Source organism: Pseudophryne corroboree, chromosome 6 (assembly GCF_028390025.1).
Source record: "Pseudophryne corroboree isolate aPseCor3 chromosome 6, aPseCor3.hap2, whole genome shotgun sequence".
Classification (NCBI taxonomy): domain Eukaryota; kingdom Metazoa; phylum Chordata; class Amphibia; order Anura; family Myobatrachidae; genus Pseudophryne; species Pseudophryne corroboree.
In genome coordinates, this window is record NC_086449.1 from 750,819,576 (window position 1) to 750,836,499 (window position 16,924).

Consider the following 16,924-nt stretch of genomic DNA (forward strand, 5'->3'; position numbering starts at 1 on the left):
ATTGCCAAAGTAGGGGGGGTGATCTCACAGAGTGCGTGGATGTGTAGAATCACCAAGCCTATGCACAATTGTTTATAAAGGTGTTCGGTGACCTGTGAGCCCCTTTTTAATGTTTTCACAGCTGGTGGCAGTACATTGTGTTGAATTACTGCCCCCTGACCAATAGTCCCGAACGCAGGGTCATCCGAGCAGTCAGGGATAGTGCGAGGTCCCTGACACTAATTCATACACTGCTTCTGGGTTTCATCAGTTATTTTGTTTCATCATATTTACCTCAGACGATGGAAGGTAGGAAGCATACTGGGGAACTTGTGTACAGGTGAACGTGCACCCATGAGCGCACCCAAATGCAGCTAAGCAGTGTAGTACACCTCTAATATGGGTGCCTCTAACCTTTTGACCCAAGAGGCGGAACTGACGTGAGAAGAGGCATTCCTACTTAGGTATAATTCAGAGAGGGCGTATTCAAGCGAAGCCGCTCATACAGAATGTGAGCAAAAATAGACTTTTTAGAATATGTATCTTTTGCATGCGGTATAGCATAGATGCTGGTGAGAATGACATATTACACCAGGCGCATTTGCTACCTACGTAGATGCTGCCTCATCTCAAGATACCTACAGCTCAGCATATGGACAAATATTCTGTTCTCATTTCTTTTGAGCGATATACACCTGATTTACTTCTGGTTTTCTATCAGCCTATAAATGTTGGAAGCACAGAATGTTTGGGTCCTTTCATAGATGCATCCAAATGGTCTGCCCAGTGTACACCCACCCTCCGGAGACATCTCCGCAAACCATGACTGCAACTAGGGGGCTAAGGTGGGAGCAAAGCAAAACAGGGGCTAACTATGCACCTGGGCAAACCATGTTGCAATGCAAGGGCAGCAGAGGCACATTATTTGCATGCAGTGTACATACTGGCTGCTTTTGCATGTAGCCCACAAGTGCTGGACAGCTTAATTTTTTACAGTGCAATTTCATTTCAGCTAGGACACGGCTCTTCCAAATCAGTATCTGTCTGCTCAGTCGAAATCTGGTGTGCCCCTCCCTTCCCATCCCCCACCCCCAGTGGCGCACCCAGGGGGGGTTTCCGAGCACCCAGAAACCCCCCTCCACTAAAAAAAGCTGCATGAGTATTATTAATGGCTGTCTAGCGTCCTCTGCAGCCTGCTGTCTTCCTGGTGGCACTTGTAAGACCAATAAAAGTTTATTTTAATTATAGTACATATATATATTTCCCTCATGTGCTTATCCATTCTTACTTTAATAATCTTCAACTGCATCAACTCCAGCAGTCTTCGGCCACCTGATACTTATTCCAGTGTCATCTGCTGATGTAACTATGTTTATTTACCCTGTACTTGTCCTATACTGTCATCAACTGTAAGTTGCTGTTTTCCTGTTTGATTATTCATGTACTCTGTAATTGGGTGCTGCGGAACCCTTGTGGTGCCATATAAATAAAGGATAATAATAATAATAATAATATATCCATGTGCATACATATATACACATGTGTATATATATACATACATACATATAAACACACACACACACACACGAGATATATATATATATATATATATATATATACGTGTGTGTGTATATATATATATATATATATATATATGTACTGTATGTGTGTACACACACACATATATATGTATGCATGTTTAATATGCTATGTATATGTGTATATGTATGTGTGTCTGTATGTATGTATATATATATATATGTGTGTGTAGATATATGTGTGTGTATATATATATATATATATATACACACACACACACTAGTTTTACGGACCCAGCATATGCTGGGTCACCTCAGTCCCCACCCCCGTGATTGGCTCCGCCCAGTTCTGGAAACCCCCCCATGCAAATCCTGCGTTTGCCACTGACCCCTTCTAAATCTTGCTGCTCAGTTTAAAACCAGCGCCCCCTTCCTTCCCTACCCCCCACCCGTTCCAAATGTCTATCTTGCTGCTTAGTTTAAATCTGGCGCCCCCTCCCTCCCTTGCTGTGCAAAATAATTTTTCCAAGGTGTTAAATTAATCCCATTTTTTATTTTGCCTTGCACCCAATCGTGAATCATCCCCGAGGCATGCAACGTATTCACTAAACATTTCTTCACATCTAAGTAAAATTCTATTTGGTTGCAGCTGTAGTTATTACATGTGGGACTTCTGTGTGCTTGTTTCAAAAGATTACAATGCCGGGTTCCGTCCAGATAATGTTACTGCGCAAGTGCAACCGTAGATTGCGCATGTGCATTGTGAGGAGCAGAGGGATGCTAATAGATTCCACTTTGCCTACTGGATCCTCCTTAAGGAGCAAGATTTCAACATCTGAAGATGCAACTTTTAGAGCTTAAAAGCACAACTGCAACTTCACAATACTTTGTGTGGGGATTGCGGTGTGCTCTGGTATTGGCAGTAACACAGGATATACCTGCAATATTTTCTGCATCATTATCAGTACAGTGTTGTTCAACGGGCACCCAAGTCTTTTTGAATATCGGAGTTGGCTGTGACCCTGCCAGACAGCAATATAGGCTACTAAAAAGCCACCTTCTCTACACCTTATTTCAGTTCAGTTTCATTCTGCCAAATTAGCTCTTGTTCATACACGGAGAACGAAATGACAGGCATAGTAAATGGAGAGAGTTAAACCTCCTGTGATGGGTGTGGACATAATTGTTATGAAAAGTACAGCCAATGGTAGATAGGGGAGGGATCAGCATATATAGGGATGTATAGGTCATCTAGGGGGGTCTCTCTTCTAGTTTGCCTTCTGGTGAGTGATATTAAAAATCTTCATTAGTGGGTTAGTTAGATTAGTTAACTTAATTTCACTTGGTGGGTGACATATATAGGGGTTAGGGAGCTTTTACATTACCCTCCTCTCTCCCCTCACCTCAAGTATTCTAGCGTGGACTAATGGCCGCCACTCGCCCCCTCCGTTCGGCCGGGACCCCAGCTCGTTACCGCTCTGAAGGCGGGGAAAATGGGGCCTCAGATGTGCCTGCTGGCTCATCCGCTCTTTCCCGTCCACCGGCGTGCGTACCCGCGCGGCGGTGGCTGGACGGACCCGGTCTTTCCGGTCTTCCCTGCCCCAGGAGTCGGGACCGGAGTTAATCTACGGCCGCGGGCGGCAGGGGAGTCGCGGGGCACGGGGGAGGGGAGCTGAGGTGGCCGGGCATCGGCCTTCAACTCCACCTCAGGAGTGTGAGGCGTCGTTGCAGGGAGCAGGCACCCGCGGGCGCGCGCGGGCACGCCAGAGCGAGCGGTCTACGGAGGCTCCTGTCCCATCTCCCCACCCGTCCCCCTTGGAGGGATGCCGGCCGGGGTGGGCGGAGAGCGGCGGCGGGTCGGACGAAGCCTGACGCAGGTTCTCGTCCGGCGGTGCTCCCGGATGAACCCGCCGCTGGCCGGAGAGTGGCGGGAAGCGGGGGGTCGTGCACGCCCGCGCACACAGCTAGTGCCGCCGATTGCGCACAGCGGCGCAGCCGGATTACATGTCTCCCCTGCTGCCTCCCTTACAGCCGGAGTCCGTCGGGGAGCGGTGGGGGGGGGGGGATAGTAGGGTGGGACATGGCCGCATAGAGCCCCACAGGTGTGCCTTCCCTGCGGACGGAGGGAGCTCCGGCCTGCAGGAGGAGGGCACGCGCGCCGGGGCCGGCGGCAGGCACAGTAGATTCAGTACGGGCCAGCACAGACAGGATAGCGGAGATGAGGGGAGGGGGACCACGCAGGTTAGAACTATGGGGGCCAGCGAGTCACCAGAAGGCCAGGCGGGTCATTTGCCGGTGGGTCCCTTCTCGGCACCCGACGGGCCAGGATACGTGCGCCGGCGTCTGCGGGGGCTCCCGCCGGTTATGGCCGCGATTTCTGGGGAAGTCAAGAGACTTCCGGAGAGTTAGCATCAGCCCTGTCGATGGTGGTGGCGGCATTGGCCCCATTGGCTGCAGCCGCATCTCCGGGGACAGCGAGACGTTCCGGCACGCGCGCAGAAGCAGGGGCGTCCGTCACGCATTCGGGGTCGGCAGTCCAGCGGATAGCGCGCGCTTGCCGTCACCTGGGGGCGGCCGCGGCACAGTTAGGCAACCAACAAGTAGGGACGGAGCGCGGACGTGAGGAGGGGATGTATGTACCCCGGAATACTAGGCATGCCCCGGGAGTGGTTTACGGGTCCTGTGCTTTGTCTTCTTTTTCAGGTGAGCGTGGTGAGGTTGAGGTGGACGTGAGCGATGAAGAAGATTTCGAAGTTTCCACACCGGGGGAGTCCGAGTCCGAGCAGTCAGCAACGTCAGGTGAGGTCGAGCAGTCGACTTCGGGCTCCAGCACACGCTCTAGTTCTATCAGTTCCTCCTCTTCTTCATCCCTAACGTCGCAAGCGTCCGACGTTAGTAGCACGACTAGAGCAAAAAAGCATGCGACGAAGTACGCTAAAAAAGCAGCAGGGCAGCGGGAGAGGCGGAAGAGGCGCAAGCGGCTTAGTGAGAACGCTCGCAGGGCCAAGAAGCGCCGTAATTTGCCTGGAGTAGTCCACTGTGATTATACGGCAGTGTTGAGGGGGTTGCGGGATAGCTGCCGTAGGAGGATTTGTAGAGGCGATTACGTGGATATGTTCGTGCTGACGACGCGAAGAAGGAGTATAAGGCAGCAACGGCTAAGAAAGGCATAGGAGCTGAGGCTTTCCGTACTTTTGACAACTGGCTGGCTGGTTTCTGCGTCTTTGCGGCATGTTATCTGGAGGATAGGCCGGATGAACACATGAACGTCATACGGTACCTGCACTTGATACATGACATGCAGCGCACATCGTCAGGAATAGAATGTATGACGAGAAGTTCAGAGAAAAGCAGGACTGCTTGCAGATAATTGATTTCGGTTGCAAGGACGTGGAGGTCTGGCTCCAGGTCACCCGGGCTTCTCAACCTGCAAAGGAGCCCCGGAATCCGGGGGCGGATGGGCAGCGCGCTGGGTCATCCGCCCAGGGGGGTAGTGCAGAAGGGGGACCGGGTAGAAAAGGTAGATCAGCTATTTGCGGGGGCGGACAGGCCACCGCGAGGGGGAAGTGCTTCGCATTTAATAATGCGACCTGTTCCTTCAGCAAGCAGTGTCGGTTTCGACATTCGTGCTTGCAATGTGGTGGCTTCCACCCGGCCTCCAACTGTTTTAAAGGCAATCGGCAAGGCCAAAGGGGAAAGCAAGGCTATGAAAAACTCACCGGGAGCGGGATCGCTCAACAGGGCCCCAACGCCAATTAATTTGGATGCCATGTCCAAGTGGTTGGGATGGTATCCAAATAGGTCGGACGCCAATTTTTTGTTTCAAGGTTTCAAGTTTGGTTTCCGCTTGCCAGTTGCGGGCGAAGTATCGGTCAGGGCTCTCAGAAATCTTCAATCCGCTCGCACCTTGCCGTTAGTTTTGCGCGAGAAAGTTGATAAAGAGGTGCGACTGGGTAGGATGGAGGGCCCGTTTAGCTTGCCCCCATTGGATGACTTGGTCATTTCCCCAGTGGGGGTAGTCCCCAAGAAGACTCCGGGTGCTTTTAGGCTCATTCAGCATCTTTCTTACCCGTCAGGGTCGTCGGTCAATGACGCAATACCGCCAGCACAATGTTCGGTGGTGTACCAGTCGTTTGACGAGGCTCTGGAGATGGTTCGTAGTTACGGCCCGGGAGCTCTGATGGCTAAGATCGATGTTGAATCCGCGTTTCGGTTGCTCCCATTGCATCCGGACTCATTCCGTTTTATGGGTTTTCGGATTGGAGCGGAATATTTCATTGACAAATGTTTGCCGATGGGGTGTTCCGTTTCCTGCTCGTTCTTTGAAAGGTTTAGCACATTTTTACATTGGTGCGTAGAGTCTTCTTCAGGAGGTCATGGGGTTGCGCATTACCTCGATGATTTCCTGTGTGTGGGACCAGCGAATTCGCCGCGCTGCAGTGACTTGTTCAGCATCCGAGCCTTGTTTTATCACTTTGGCGTTCCTGTGGCCGAGGATAAAACGGAGGGGCCGGTCTCATGTTTGTCGTTCTTGGGGATTGAAATCGACACGGTGGCAGGCTCGTGTCGCCTTCCTCAGGCCAAGGTCGCAAAGCTTCGCGAGGTTATTGGGCAGTTCGTGACGTCGCGCAAAGTCACGCTGAGGCAGGCGCAGTCTTTGCTGGGCCTCTTGAAGTTTGCTTGCCGGGTAATCCCGATGGGCAGGGTTTTCTGCCGAAAGCTGGAGAGGGCGACGGCGGGGTGTGCCAGGCCGCATCATTTCATTCGCTTGTCCTCCGAGATTAAGAGGGATTTGGCCGTCTGGGCCTCATTCCTGGAGGACTTCAATGGGGTGCGTATCTGGCTGGCCCCAACGATCGACAATGCTGGGTTACAGCTGTTTACCGACGCGGCGGGTTCCTCTGGGTTCGGTTGCTACCTAGAGGGATCTTGGTGCGTGGCCTCTTGGCCTGAGGAATGGTGTCGCGAAGGTTTCACTAAGGACCTTTTGCTGCTGGAGCTTTTTCGCGTTATGGTAGCCCTGGAGGTTTGGGGCAAACGTCTGGCTGATCGCAGCATTTTGTTCAGATGCGACAATCTGGGCGTGGTGCATGCGATCAATAACCAGAGGGCGAAGTCGCTGGTGGTTTTGAGGGTGCTTGCGCAATTGTTGCTGACATGCTTGCGTAGGACTGTATGGTTCCACGCGCAGCATGTTCCAGGAATTGAGAACTGAATTGCCGATGCGTTGTCCCGCGGGCAGTGGGAGAGATTTCGGTTGTTGGCACCTGAGGCCGAGGAGCGGGGGTTTCAATGTCCCGGTTATGTCTGGCAGGTGATCGGACCGGACTGGAGGGCCTAGCGATGCGGTCAGTGGCTCCGAACATGCTCAAGGCTTACGGTCAAGCTTGGAGGGAGTGGGAAGAGTTTGTCCGAGGACGTAGTCAAGAAGGTAAGAGCGGGCATCGGATGATGCTTTCTTTTATTTGGCAGCTTTTTGTCACGGGTAGGTCCAGAGCGGTGGTGTCCCAGTACTTAGCAGGGATTTCATTTTTTAATAAAATCAAGGGTGTTCCTGACGTGACAAAGAGCGGGCTTCTTGTGAAGGCGATGAAAGGGTGGCCGCGCGTGGCGCCAGCGCCGCCAGATAGGCGGCGCCCTATCGATGCGGCCTTGTTACCAGCTGTCATCGGTGCTGTAGGCAGTGTCGCATCGTCACTTTTTGAGTCGCTGTTGTTCCAGTTGGCGTTCTCCATGGCTTATCACGGAGCCTTTCGGGTTTCGGAGCTGGTAGCGCCATCTAAATGGGCATATTCGCGCATGCTTCTAGATGACGTGGTGGTGGGTGAGAGGTCTTTGCTGTGCAGACTGCGTCGCTCTAAGATGGACCAAGTAGGTAGAGTGCGATGGGTCACTTTGGTACCGTCTCTGGAGAGGAGCATTTGCCCGGTGAGATTGGCATTGAAATATGCAGCAGTTCGGCCTGATGTGAGGGGGTCGTGGCTGCTGCACTATGACGGTTTACCATTGACGAAATATCAATTTCGTTGGATGCTGAGTCGCTGTCTGGCGGGCTTGGGCCTTTCACCCGCTGCTTTCGGTACGCATTCTTTCCGAATCGGGGCGGCGACTTCGGCTGCGTCGGCGGGTTTTTCCGTTGCGGAGATTCAGGCGGTGGGGCGATGGAAGTCTTCCAGTTACAAACGTTATATTCGCCCGGTTTCATGAGTTTTCAATTTTATTAACCGTTAATTAAGTTAATGTTGGAAGGTTAAGTACGTCATTGTGCCGTTTGTGTCTGTTTGTCTCCCCTGTTCATCCTACTCAGGGATTAGCTACTCGCTGCTGCGGGCAGCGGGGGTCTGGAGTTCTTTTGCGATTTTTTGCCTGACTTGACGGACTGAATTTCAATTTACAATTTGGCTGATCAGTTACAATACGAAGTCCCTCAGCAGGTTTTTACGCTTTCACCTCCAGCTGAGTTTCTTACATGTTTTTTCCCATTTTTAATCCCCCCCCCCCCCTTCCTTTTTATTTTGCCTTATTTTAATTTGATCTTTCCCGTTGTGTTTCTATGTTATGCTTCGATTGGCTGTAAGCTTGTTTAGAATGGCTAGGCCGTTACTCATCAAGGAACGAAAACCTTTTTTCTTTTGTCAGATCCTTCAGGTTAATGCATGCAGTAAGCTCATGTTAGGATATTTACTAACCAATTTTTATTCCTTTCCTTCACTTCAGGTTGGGTGGAAGACGATTTGGCAATATGGGTAGTTGGCCACTCTTATGTTTACTGGGCAGCCAGGTTTTTGGCCTCGGATGGGGTGCAGTTTTTTCCTTGGGCTCATGGCGTTCGTTAGCTTGGTTGGCGTGGGATGATGTGGCAAGATCTGAAGAGTAGATTGGTCAGTCAGGCCAGGGAGCATGGAGTCCCTAGGGTGCTGGTTGTCCACTTGGGTGGCAATGATCTGGGGAAGAGGACATCTTTAGAGCTGAGATGGGCCATGATGGATGATCTGGCCAGTGTGGCCGCAGCGTGGCCCAACTGTGTTTTGGTGTTCTCCATGATGGTGCCAAGGTTGCGTTGGCAGGGAGTGGCGGACGGTCGCCCTATTGATGAGGCCAGGCAAAAGGTGAACGGTGCGGTGGCGAAGTGGGTATTGGCTCACGGAGGGAAAGTGGTTCGCCACCCTAGGATTCGGTTTCGGGAAAGTCACCTTTTTCGGCCTGATGGTGTGCATCTGTCCAAGGAAGGGATGATGCTTTTCCTGGAGGATCTGTTTCAGGTGTTGCAGGAGTTAGGTTGAGGGTATGGTGGCGGTGCGAAGACTCTGTGGAAGAGTCTTTCGCTATTGGCGGAAAAGAACGGCAGGTTATAGTTTGACTAGTTAGTCACAGTTTTTTACAGTATTGGTGTGGTTTAGGTGCACTCACCTCCATTGACTTTTAAGGCCGCTAGATCACCCAACAGGGGGCAGCGTCATCACCCATCAGGGTGGGCAGTCAGCGTGGAGGTCTGAGTCGGGCACCTATTACCTATGTATGGTTTGTGGTAGATTAGGATTGTTTGGGTTTTTTAATGTTTCTGAGGTTATCTTCAGTGGGTTATAGCCGTTCTTTTTTTCTGCCACCATATGTCGGTTGAATCGGCATGTTAACTTAACTCTTACCTTACAGGTTTTTTCTAATGGTTAGGGTACAATAAATAGCTAACAATTTTCTGCCAAATTCAAGTCTCCGTGTCATTATTTCATGGTATTAAGGGTATGGTTAAATGGAAAAGAGGTCGTGCTATAGAACCAATTTAATTGTTCCACACCGTTCTTAATTGTAAATATTTATTAAAACATATAACCATGTAAAAACATCGATGTATAATTTGTTTCTAAAATATTAAGATCTGGTGTGGTCACAACACCCTCAACTGCATACCAATAATCATTTAATAATTCTCATTCGTAAAATTAAGTGTGCTGAGGAGACGGTCTGGACAATTCAGCAGTCAGCAGTCACTTAAACCACCTATGGAAGAAGTAACTGGATGTTACGAAACGCGTCTAGGACTCCTCGTTTAAGTGACTGCTGAATTGTCCAGACCGTCTCCCGGCATCTCCAGAGCACTTGGCACCTGCTACGAGCAAACCGTGGAAATTATATCCACACAGTGTCGGAGAGAACAGTGATCTTTTGAAGCCGGAGTAGCGAGGCGGCTGATTGCTGAAGTGGGTTGAGCAACAATATTAGCCCCCTCGTGAGATCAGTCGGGTTGCCCGTACGGAAACCTTATTTCACCCTGCAGCACGGACACAGAAGCTGTCTCATATATCACCACACCGCTACAACGCACAGGTAACAGTTGTCCATTACACTGTGTAATCCCGGGGACGCTCGGGTCACACTTAAAGCTCCTCAAACTTGCAAACAGGTCCCGAATCACAAGCACAAGGGACAGAGTGAGCAAAGGTACCTGTGACTGTATTTATTTGTGGTGCACAGTTTCTGGATGAAAACACCGGTGTCCTTCTATTATTGGGTGTAAATTAATATAAAGGATCCTATTACGGACTGAATCTGTGGCATAATATATTGCCGGTCTGGACATTATTCTAATCAGCACACTTAATTTTACGAATGAGAATTATTAAATGATTATTGGTATGCAGTTGAGGGTGTTGTGACCACACCAGATCTTAATATTTTAGAAACAAATTATACATCGATGTTTTTACATGGTTATATGTTTTAATAAAAATTTACAATTAAGAACGGTGTGGAACAATTAAATTGGTTCTATAGCGCGACCTCTTTTCCATTTAACTATAATTGCTATATTGAAGCCATTAGAGACAGGCTTCTGGGGTCTGACGAAATAGAACCATTTTTCTTATGATCACAAGGTGGCAGAATTTTATACAACAATAATTATTTTATATCGCTTGCGCCATCAGGTATAATCTTTTCAGGTTATTAAGGGTATGAAATGTTTTACTTTTAGAATGGAGGTCCACACATTATCATTAGGAGGTTTAGGAGAACGAAATGACAGGCATAGGAATGGAGAGAGTTAAACCTCCTGTGATGGGTGTGGACATAATTGTTATGAAAAGTACAGCCAATGGTATATAGGGGAGGGATCAGCATATATAGGGATGTATAGGTCATCTAGGGGTCTCTCTTCTAGTTTGCCTTCCCGCCCTCCCACCCCATTAGGTAGATAGTTTGGCGCGGAGTGTCTTGGCTCTGGATTGTTAGTTGTGGTTTATCGTTGGCTATTTGTTGGCGTAAAAGAACGGCAGGTTATAGTTTGACTTGTTAGTCACAATTTTTTACAGTATTGGTGTGGTTTAGGTGCACTCACCTCCATTGACTTTTAAGGCTGCTAGATCACCCAACAGGGGGCAGCGTCATCACCCATCAGGGTGGGCAGTCAGCGTGGAGGTCTGAGTCGGGCACCTATTACCTATGTATGGTTTGTGGTAGATTAGGATTGTTTGGGTTTTTTAATGTTTCTGAGGTTATCTTCAGTGGGTTATAGCTGTTCTTTTTTCTGCCACCATATGTCGGTTGAATCGGCATGTTAACTTAACTCTTACCTTACAGGTTTTTTCTAATGGTTAGGGTACAATAAATAGCTAACAATTTTCTGCCAAATTCAAGTCTCCGGGTCATTATTTCATGGCATTAAGGGTATGAAATGTTTTACTTTTGGAATGGAGGTCCACACATTATCATTAGGAGGTTTATAGCTCACATAGGAACACAAGTACTTATATTCTTTGTTCAGCAGGACCACCAAAGATTTTACGCTGCACCTCAACTGCTTTGCACTTCAAAAAGTCTGCAGCTAGCACTCATTTCAGATTGAATCATTGACTATCCATCAGCCATAACATTAAAACCAGTGACAGGTGATATAAATAGCATTGATTATCTCATTACAATGGCATCGGTCAAAGGGTGGAGAATATTAGGAAGCAAGTGAACAGTCCGTTCTTGAAGTTGATGTGTTGGAAGCATGAGTAAGGATCTGAGCGACTTTGACCACGACAAAACTATTATGGCTAGACAAATGGGTCAGAGCATCTCCAAAACTGCTCATCTTGTGGGTGTTCCCAGTATGCAGTGGTAAATAATGCCTACCAAAAGTGCTCCAAAGAAGGACAACCGGTGTATCAGTGACAGGATCATGGTTGAACGAGGCTCATTGATGCATTTGGGGAGCAAAAGCTACTGTAGCCTGTCTGGTCCTAATACACAGAAGAGCTGCAGTGGCACAAATTCCTGAATAAGTTACTGCTAGCTATGATAGAATGGTTAGGAAAAAAAGGCATTTTGTTTCCCCCAGCACCCTGAATGATACCAGTAACCAGATTTAAATCCTACAAAATCTTAGAATTCAGAGATCTTGGTTACATATATTTGCGCAAATGTATGAATAAGCCCCTAAGCCTCATCAGGGCCTCTCTGCATATTGGGGGTCCCTATTGCTATATCTAGGTGCAGGATGCGGCACCCCAAAACACCAGCATAAGCCAGAAATCCCAGGGCAGCGCACCAGTTAAAAAACTATAGTGTTAATAAATTAGTGTTAGGAAGCCGAAGCTATATACAAAAAGTGATACAAAAATAATGAGATGTAATTAAAATGTGAAGAAATAGTGTTAATAAAGAAATTAGTAAGTGATATGTGTTAATAGAATGTCATGGTATGCCACACTAGAGCCATCCAGCCCAGCCAATCCAGGGGCACCGCACCCCACACCTCTGTTACCCCAATATGGGTCTATGATTAACCAGCAAAGAGTCACAAGATAATGGCTCCTTACTTGCATATATCTAAGCTAAGAGCTACCTACCTTGGAGCAACCCCATAGTGGACTGTGGTGTATTTTGAACTCTTTGACATTCTTCACACCCTTTTGTCAAAGTTTCGATTTGACCATCGATTCCTGGCCACCACACATATCTTCTAGAGAGATTCTTCATTTTTACTGTGCCTAGTTTCACAGTTTAGGTGATATTACCACTCGGGACCCACACAATAGAGCTCCTTGACAGACAGAAAGCTGATCTCTCCTGCCCAAAAACCCGTAATATTGAGCATCACCATGTTTAGGCCAACCTTTGAGCGTTAAGTCCATTACTTTTGATAGTACTGGGTCTTTCCTTGTTTCTGAATTCTAATATTGTGTAGGATTTAAATCTGGTTACTGCTATCATTCAGGGTACTGGGGGAAACAAAATGCCTTTTTTTATTGCTTAGAAATACCCTTCCCTTGCAAGCACCTGAGTGATATTACTAAGCTAATTGAGCATCTGCCACTATATATATGTCTATGATAAAATGGTGTCAGAACACAAAGTACATCGCACCAGTGCCCATGCTGACCTCCGTCCACCGCCAAAAGTGTCTACAATGGACACATGAGCGCCAGAACTGGACCATGGAGCAATTGAAGAAGGTGATGAATCATGTTTTCATTTACATCAGTGGACAACTGTGTGTGTGTTGTTTACCTGGGGAAGAGATAGAACCAGGGTGCGCCATGGGAAGAAGGTAAGCTGGCAGGGGATCCGGTCTGAAGATTGACACTGTTTAGGTCGACCACTATAGGTCGACAGTCACTAGGTCGACAGGGATGGAAGGTCGACAGGGTTTCTAGGTCGACATGTGCTAGGTCACCCCAGCTGGAGGTCCAAAGGCTCCCAACCCCTGCTCTAAACTCACTGTGATGGCAGTAGCAGTGGGCACCTAAGCGGTTGTGGAAACAATAATTTCTGAATGTTTTAAGGACAAAATTAGTCTGATAAATACGGTCCATGGTGAAGTAAGTTCAAAAGCTGTATTATAGGCGTTTCTGAAGAGTTCCTGCTAATTGATAGATTACAAATTGAGGGTTATGGCTCCCTCTAGTGGCGGAAAAACAGCAAGCTACAAGCTAGGTAAAATACTGATTGCAGCAACAGAGTCCTCTAATTTATGGCCAGCTAGTAATTGTCCCCAGTGTTACCTGGGTTTTCGCTCTCTCCCCTGCTTACTCCATCTCTATTTTTCTGTGCAACATCTACCCCACCGCTCTCTCCTTCCCCCTCTGTCTGCTCCTCTTTCTCTGTCTGGAATACTGGCCCATTTCGTCTTTTTCTATTCCCTGCTTTCTTTCTCTCCCACTACACTTTATTTATACCCGTTCTCTCCTCCCCTTATTTGTTATACTGTCACATTCGCTGCGCCCCAGTCACTGGAGCCCATCACACCCATCATACCTTGGTCCGTTGCCACTCTCTATGGCCCTGATCATCTTTCGTCCCTCTCTGTCTTGCAGTTTGTCTCTCTGTTCTATCCCTCTGTCAGTTTTTCCATGGGCCGACTGTCATTTTTCTTCATCAGATGCCGGACTGTCATTGAGCGAGGCCTGACATCCACAGTGTCCAGTGACTGGAATGCGTTTTGTATCCGCAGCAACTTACTGTACTGTAAGTTTGCTGCTGGGGATACATGTGTGTGTATATAGGGTGCAGGCAGCCAGAGGGGCTATAGGTTAGAAGTGCATACATTCACGCTGACGTGCTGGTATATTATATCAGCACTCAGCTTTATTGTATAGATTACTTATTGTTGTTTACATATATAGAAAACTATGTTAGGGAGCCTGTGGGTTAATATCAGGGGACTGTCTGCCAATATTATAAATGCTGCAATGCCGCTGGTAGATGCTATGAAGGAATAGTACAACTGCATGCTGCACAATAGATAGGCAAGGCAGTAGATTAGGGCATTTCGATGGATCTGGAACTCAGGGTCAACAGTGTCTAGGTCGACACCTATTGGTCGACAGTGAGTAGGTCGAAAACGAAAAATAGGTCGACAAGGCAATTAGGTTGACATGAACAAGATCGACATGGAAAAAGGTTGACATTAGTTTTTTATGGTTTTTTTGTGTTGTTTTCTTCGTAAAGTGACCGGGAACTCCAATTAGTGCAGCGCGTCCCCTCGCCCTTCGGGCAAGGTTACCGTTCCCAATTGTAGTCCACGCTGATTGTAAAATACCAAAAAGTTCAAAAAACGGGGGGAAAATGTGAAAAACTCATGTCGACCTTTTTCATGTCGACCCAATGGTTGTGTCAACCTATTTCCTGTGTTGACCTACTCCACCTAATGTGTGTCAACCTAGACACTGTCGACCCAGAGTCTGGATAGCATTTCGATGTAGCAAGAATTTTGCTTTTGTCCGATATACACACAATAACAAGGTTCTTACCTTCCCTGAGCAGAATTTGTGTAACCATGGAAGTATTGATACCGGGCATACAGGTAGAGCAGGCCACAGAGAGCAGCGACTCCTGGATAACAACATAGAGGGAAAAACGTAATGATGAAATATTGATGTCATGTAGACGTGCAGTATGAATGTGCACTGTCAGAAGTAGCCAATACTTTATTTTACCATACAAAAGCCTAATAATAGTAATTATACTGTTATAATTTACAGTAGCGAGTGGATTGTTCCTTACAATACAAAATTTTCACTGTAGAGTTGACATTAGAACTCACTGATTATAGGCAATTACATCACCGCTGACTGTTTATACAGATATTATTTATTGTCATTTATACAACTATTACCATCACTTTATGTACTGCACTATTATTGCTCATACAACCTGCGCTGAATTGTACCTTCTGCAATGCTTAATAGCTGTACATAGGGGGTCATTCAGACCTGATTGCTAGGGTGCGTTATTTGCATCCCTGTGATCAGGTAGTCGCCGCCTACAGGGGGAGGATATGGAGTGTGTGCAGGTGTGCGATCACATGTGCAGGAGAGCTGCACAAACATAAGTTTGTGCAGTCTCTGCTCAGCCCAGGACTTACTCAGCTGCTGCGATGATCGGGGACGGAGCTGACGTCAGAAACCCTCCCTCTAAACGCCTGGTCTCTTTTGACTTTTTCTGGACACTCCTACAAAATGGTTAGTTGCCCCCAACAAATGGCCTCTTCCTGTCAGTCACCTTGCGATCGCCCATGTGATCACTTTTTTCGCACCATCCCATCGCTATGCACCGATGCCCGGTGCAGACGTCCGATGCGTCGGCACATTGCGGTGCATACACATGCGCATTACAGAACTGATTGCCCACTGTACGAAAACGCACAGCAGCGCTAAGGTCTGAATTACCCCGATACTGTCCTGACATTACTACTGTAGCCACTGATTTCATGCGCCATATAAGATGCCAACGTTTCCCAGGGACCCATGTCTGCTCAGGAGGTGTAGATATGTGATGAATGTGGCAACAGCCATTATATCCTCCAATACCTTACATATATATTACAGCATTCTTAATAAACAGGTAAAGAGCATCAGATGCATAATGAGAAGTATTATTGCATACAGCACTTTATCACTAGAGACATGTGCAGGACCATTTCTGCTGGATTTGGATTTGCTAAACCACCGCAACTAGTTTTCGATTTGCATTTTTTTTTAAACATTTACAAAAACATAATTTCTGCCTTTTTTTGTTCCTAGAGTATTAGTAATCTCAATAATATTAATTTCCGGTTATTTCCAGTCAATTTTTACCACCTCACAGCTCAAAACATTGTTTTCACCAATATGGGCCAAAGGCTGCAGCGAGCTGCCTAGTTACTAATCAACAAAAGCAGCGGCACAAGAACACGGCAGTTTGTACTGGGGTACAGTGCATAGAACAGTACAAACAACAGATTTATTTATATATATATATATTTTCTATTTTTGAACTTGCAGCTTGGTTCAAACTGTGTGGAGTCACAGGGCTTTGAACAAAGCATACTAGGATTAAGTGCACCAAATAGTACAAACTATACAATAGTATATATATATATATATATATATATATATATATAGATTTCCAGAAAGAAACAGCGGCACTCGAGGATTTAATGAAAAGTACAAAGTGTATTCAAAAAAGATTACAAGAAGCCAATATACACAGCCAGAATACACTTTGTACTTTTCATTAAATCCTCGAGTGCCGCTGTTTCTTTCTGGAAATCTGCATCTTCACCACAGAAGGCACCGGGGTCCCTGACGCCTGATAGGAGAGTGCCAGTCCCATTTGGGATATCTATATATATATATATATATATATATATATTAGAGATGAGCGGGCTCGGTTCCCTGAGAAATGAACCCCCCCGAACTTCACTACCCGAGCCCGGATGCGAGTCATGCTCGGGTTTTCCCACCTGACTCGGAAACCAGAATGGGGCAAAACGTCATCATCCCGCTGTTGGATTCTCACAGGGTTTGGATTCCGTATAAGGAGCCGCGCGTCCACGCCATTTTCACTCCGGCATTGGTGAGTGTAGAGAGAGAGGGCGTGTCTCCGTCCTCAGTGTCCTCAGTGGTAGTGTCTTGTGCTGCATCTGTCCAGTCACAGTGGTT

The 16,924-nt window shown here is 47.3% G+C and overlaps 1 protein-coding gene across 2 annotated transcripts in view; it reads right to left on the reverse strand.

Moving 5' to 3' along the window:
• The window catches only part of LOC134933392 (leukotriene C4 synthase-like), a 116,550-nt gene that overhangs the window by 10,262 nt on the left and 89,364 nt on the right, over nucleotides 1-16,924 (reverse strand). For both annotated transcript variants that reach the window (XM_063928539.1, XM_063928538.1), the window contains exon 5: nucleotides 14,753-14,834. In XM_063928539.1, the coding sequence (XP_063784609.1) occupies nucleotides 14,753-14,834 (82 nt within the window). The remainder of the gene's footprint in view (nucleotides 1-14,752; nucleotides 14,835-16,924) is intronic.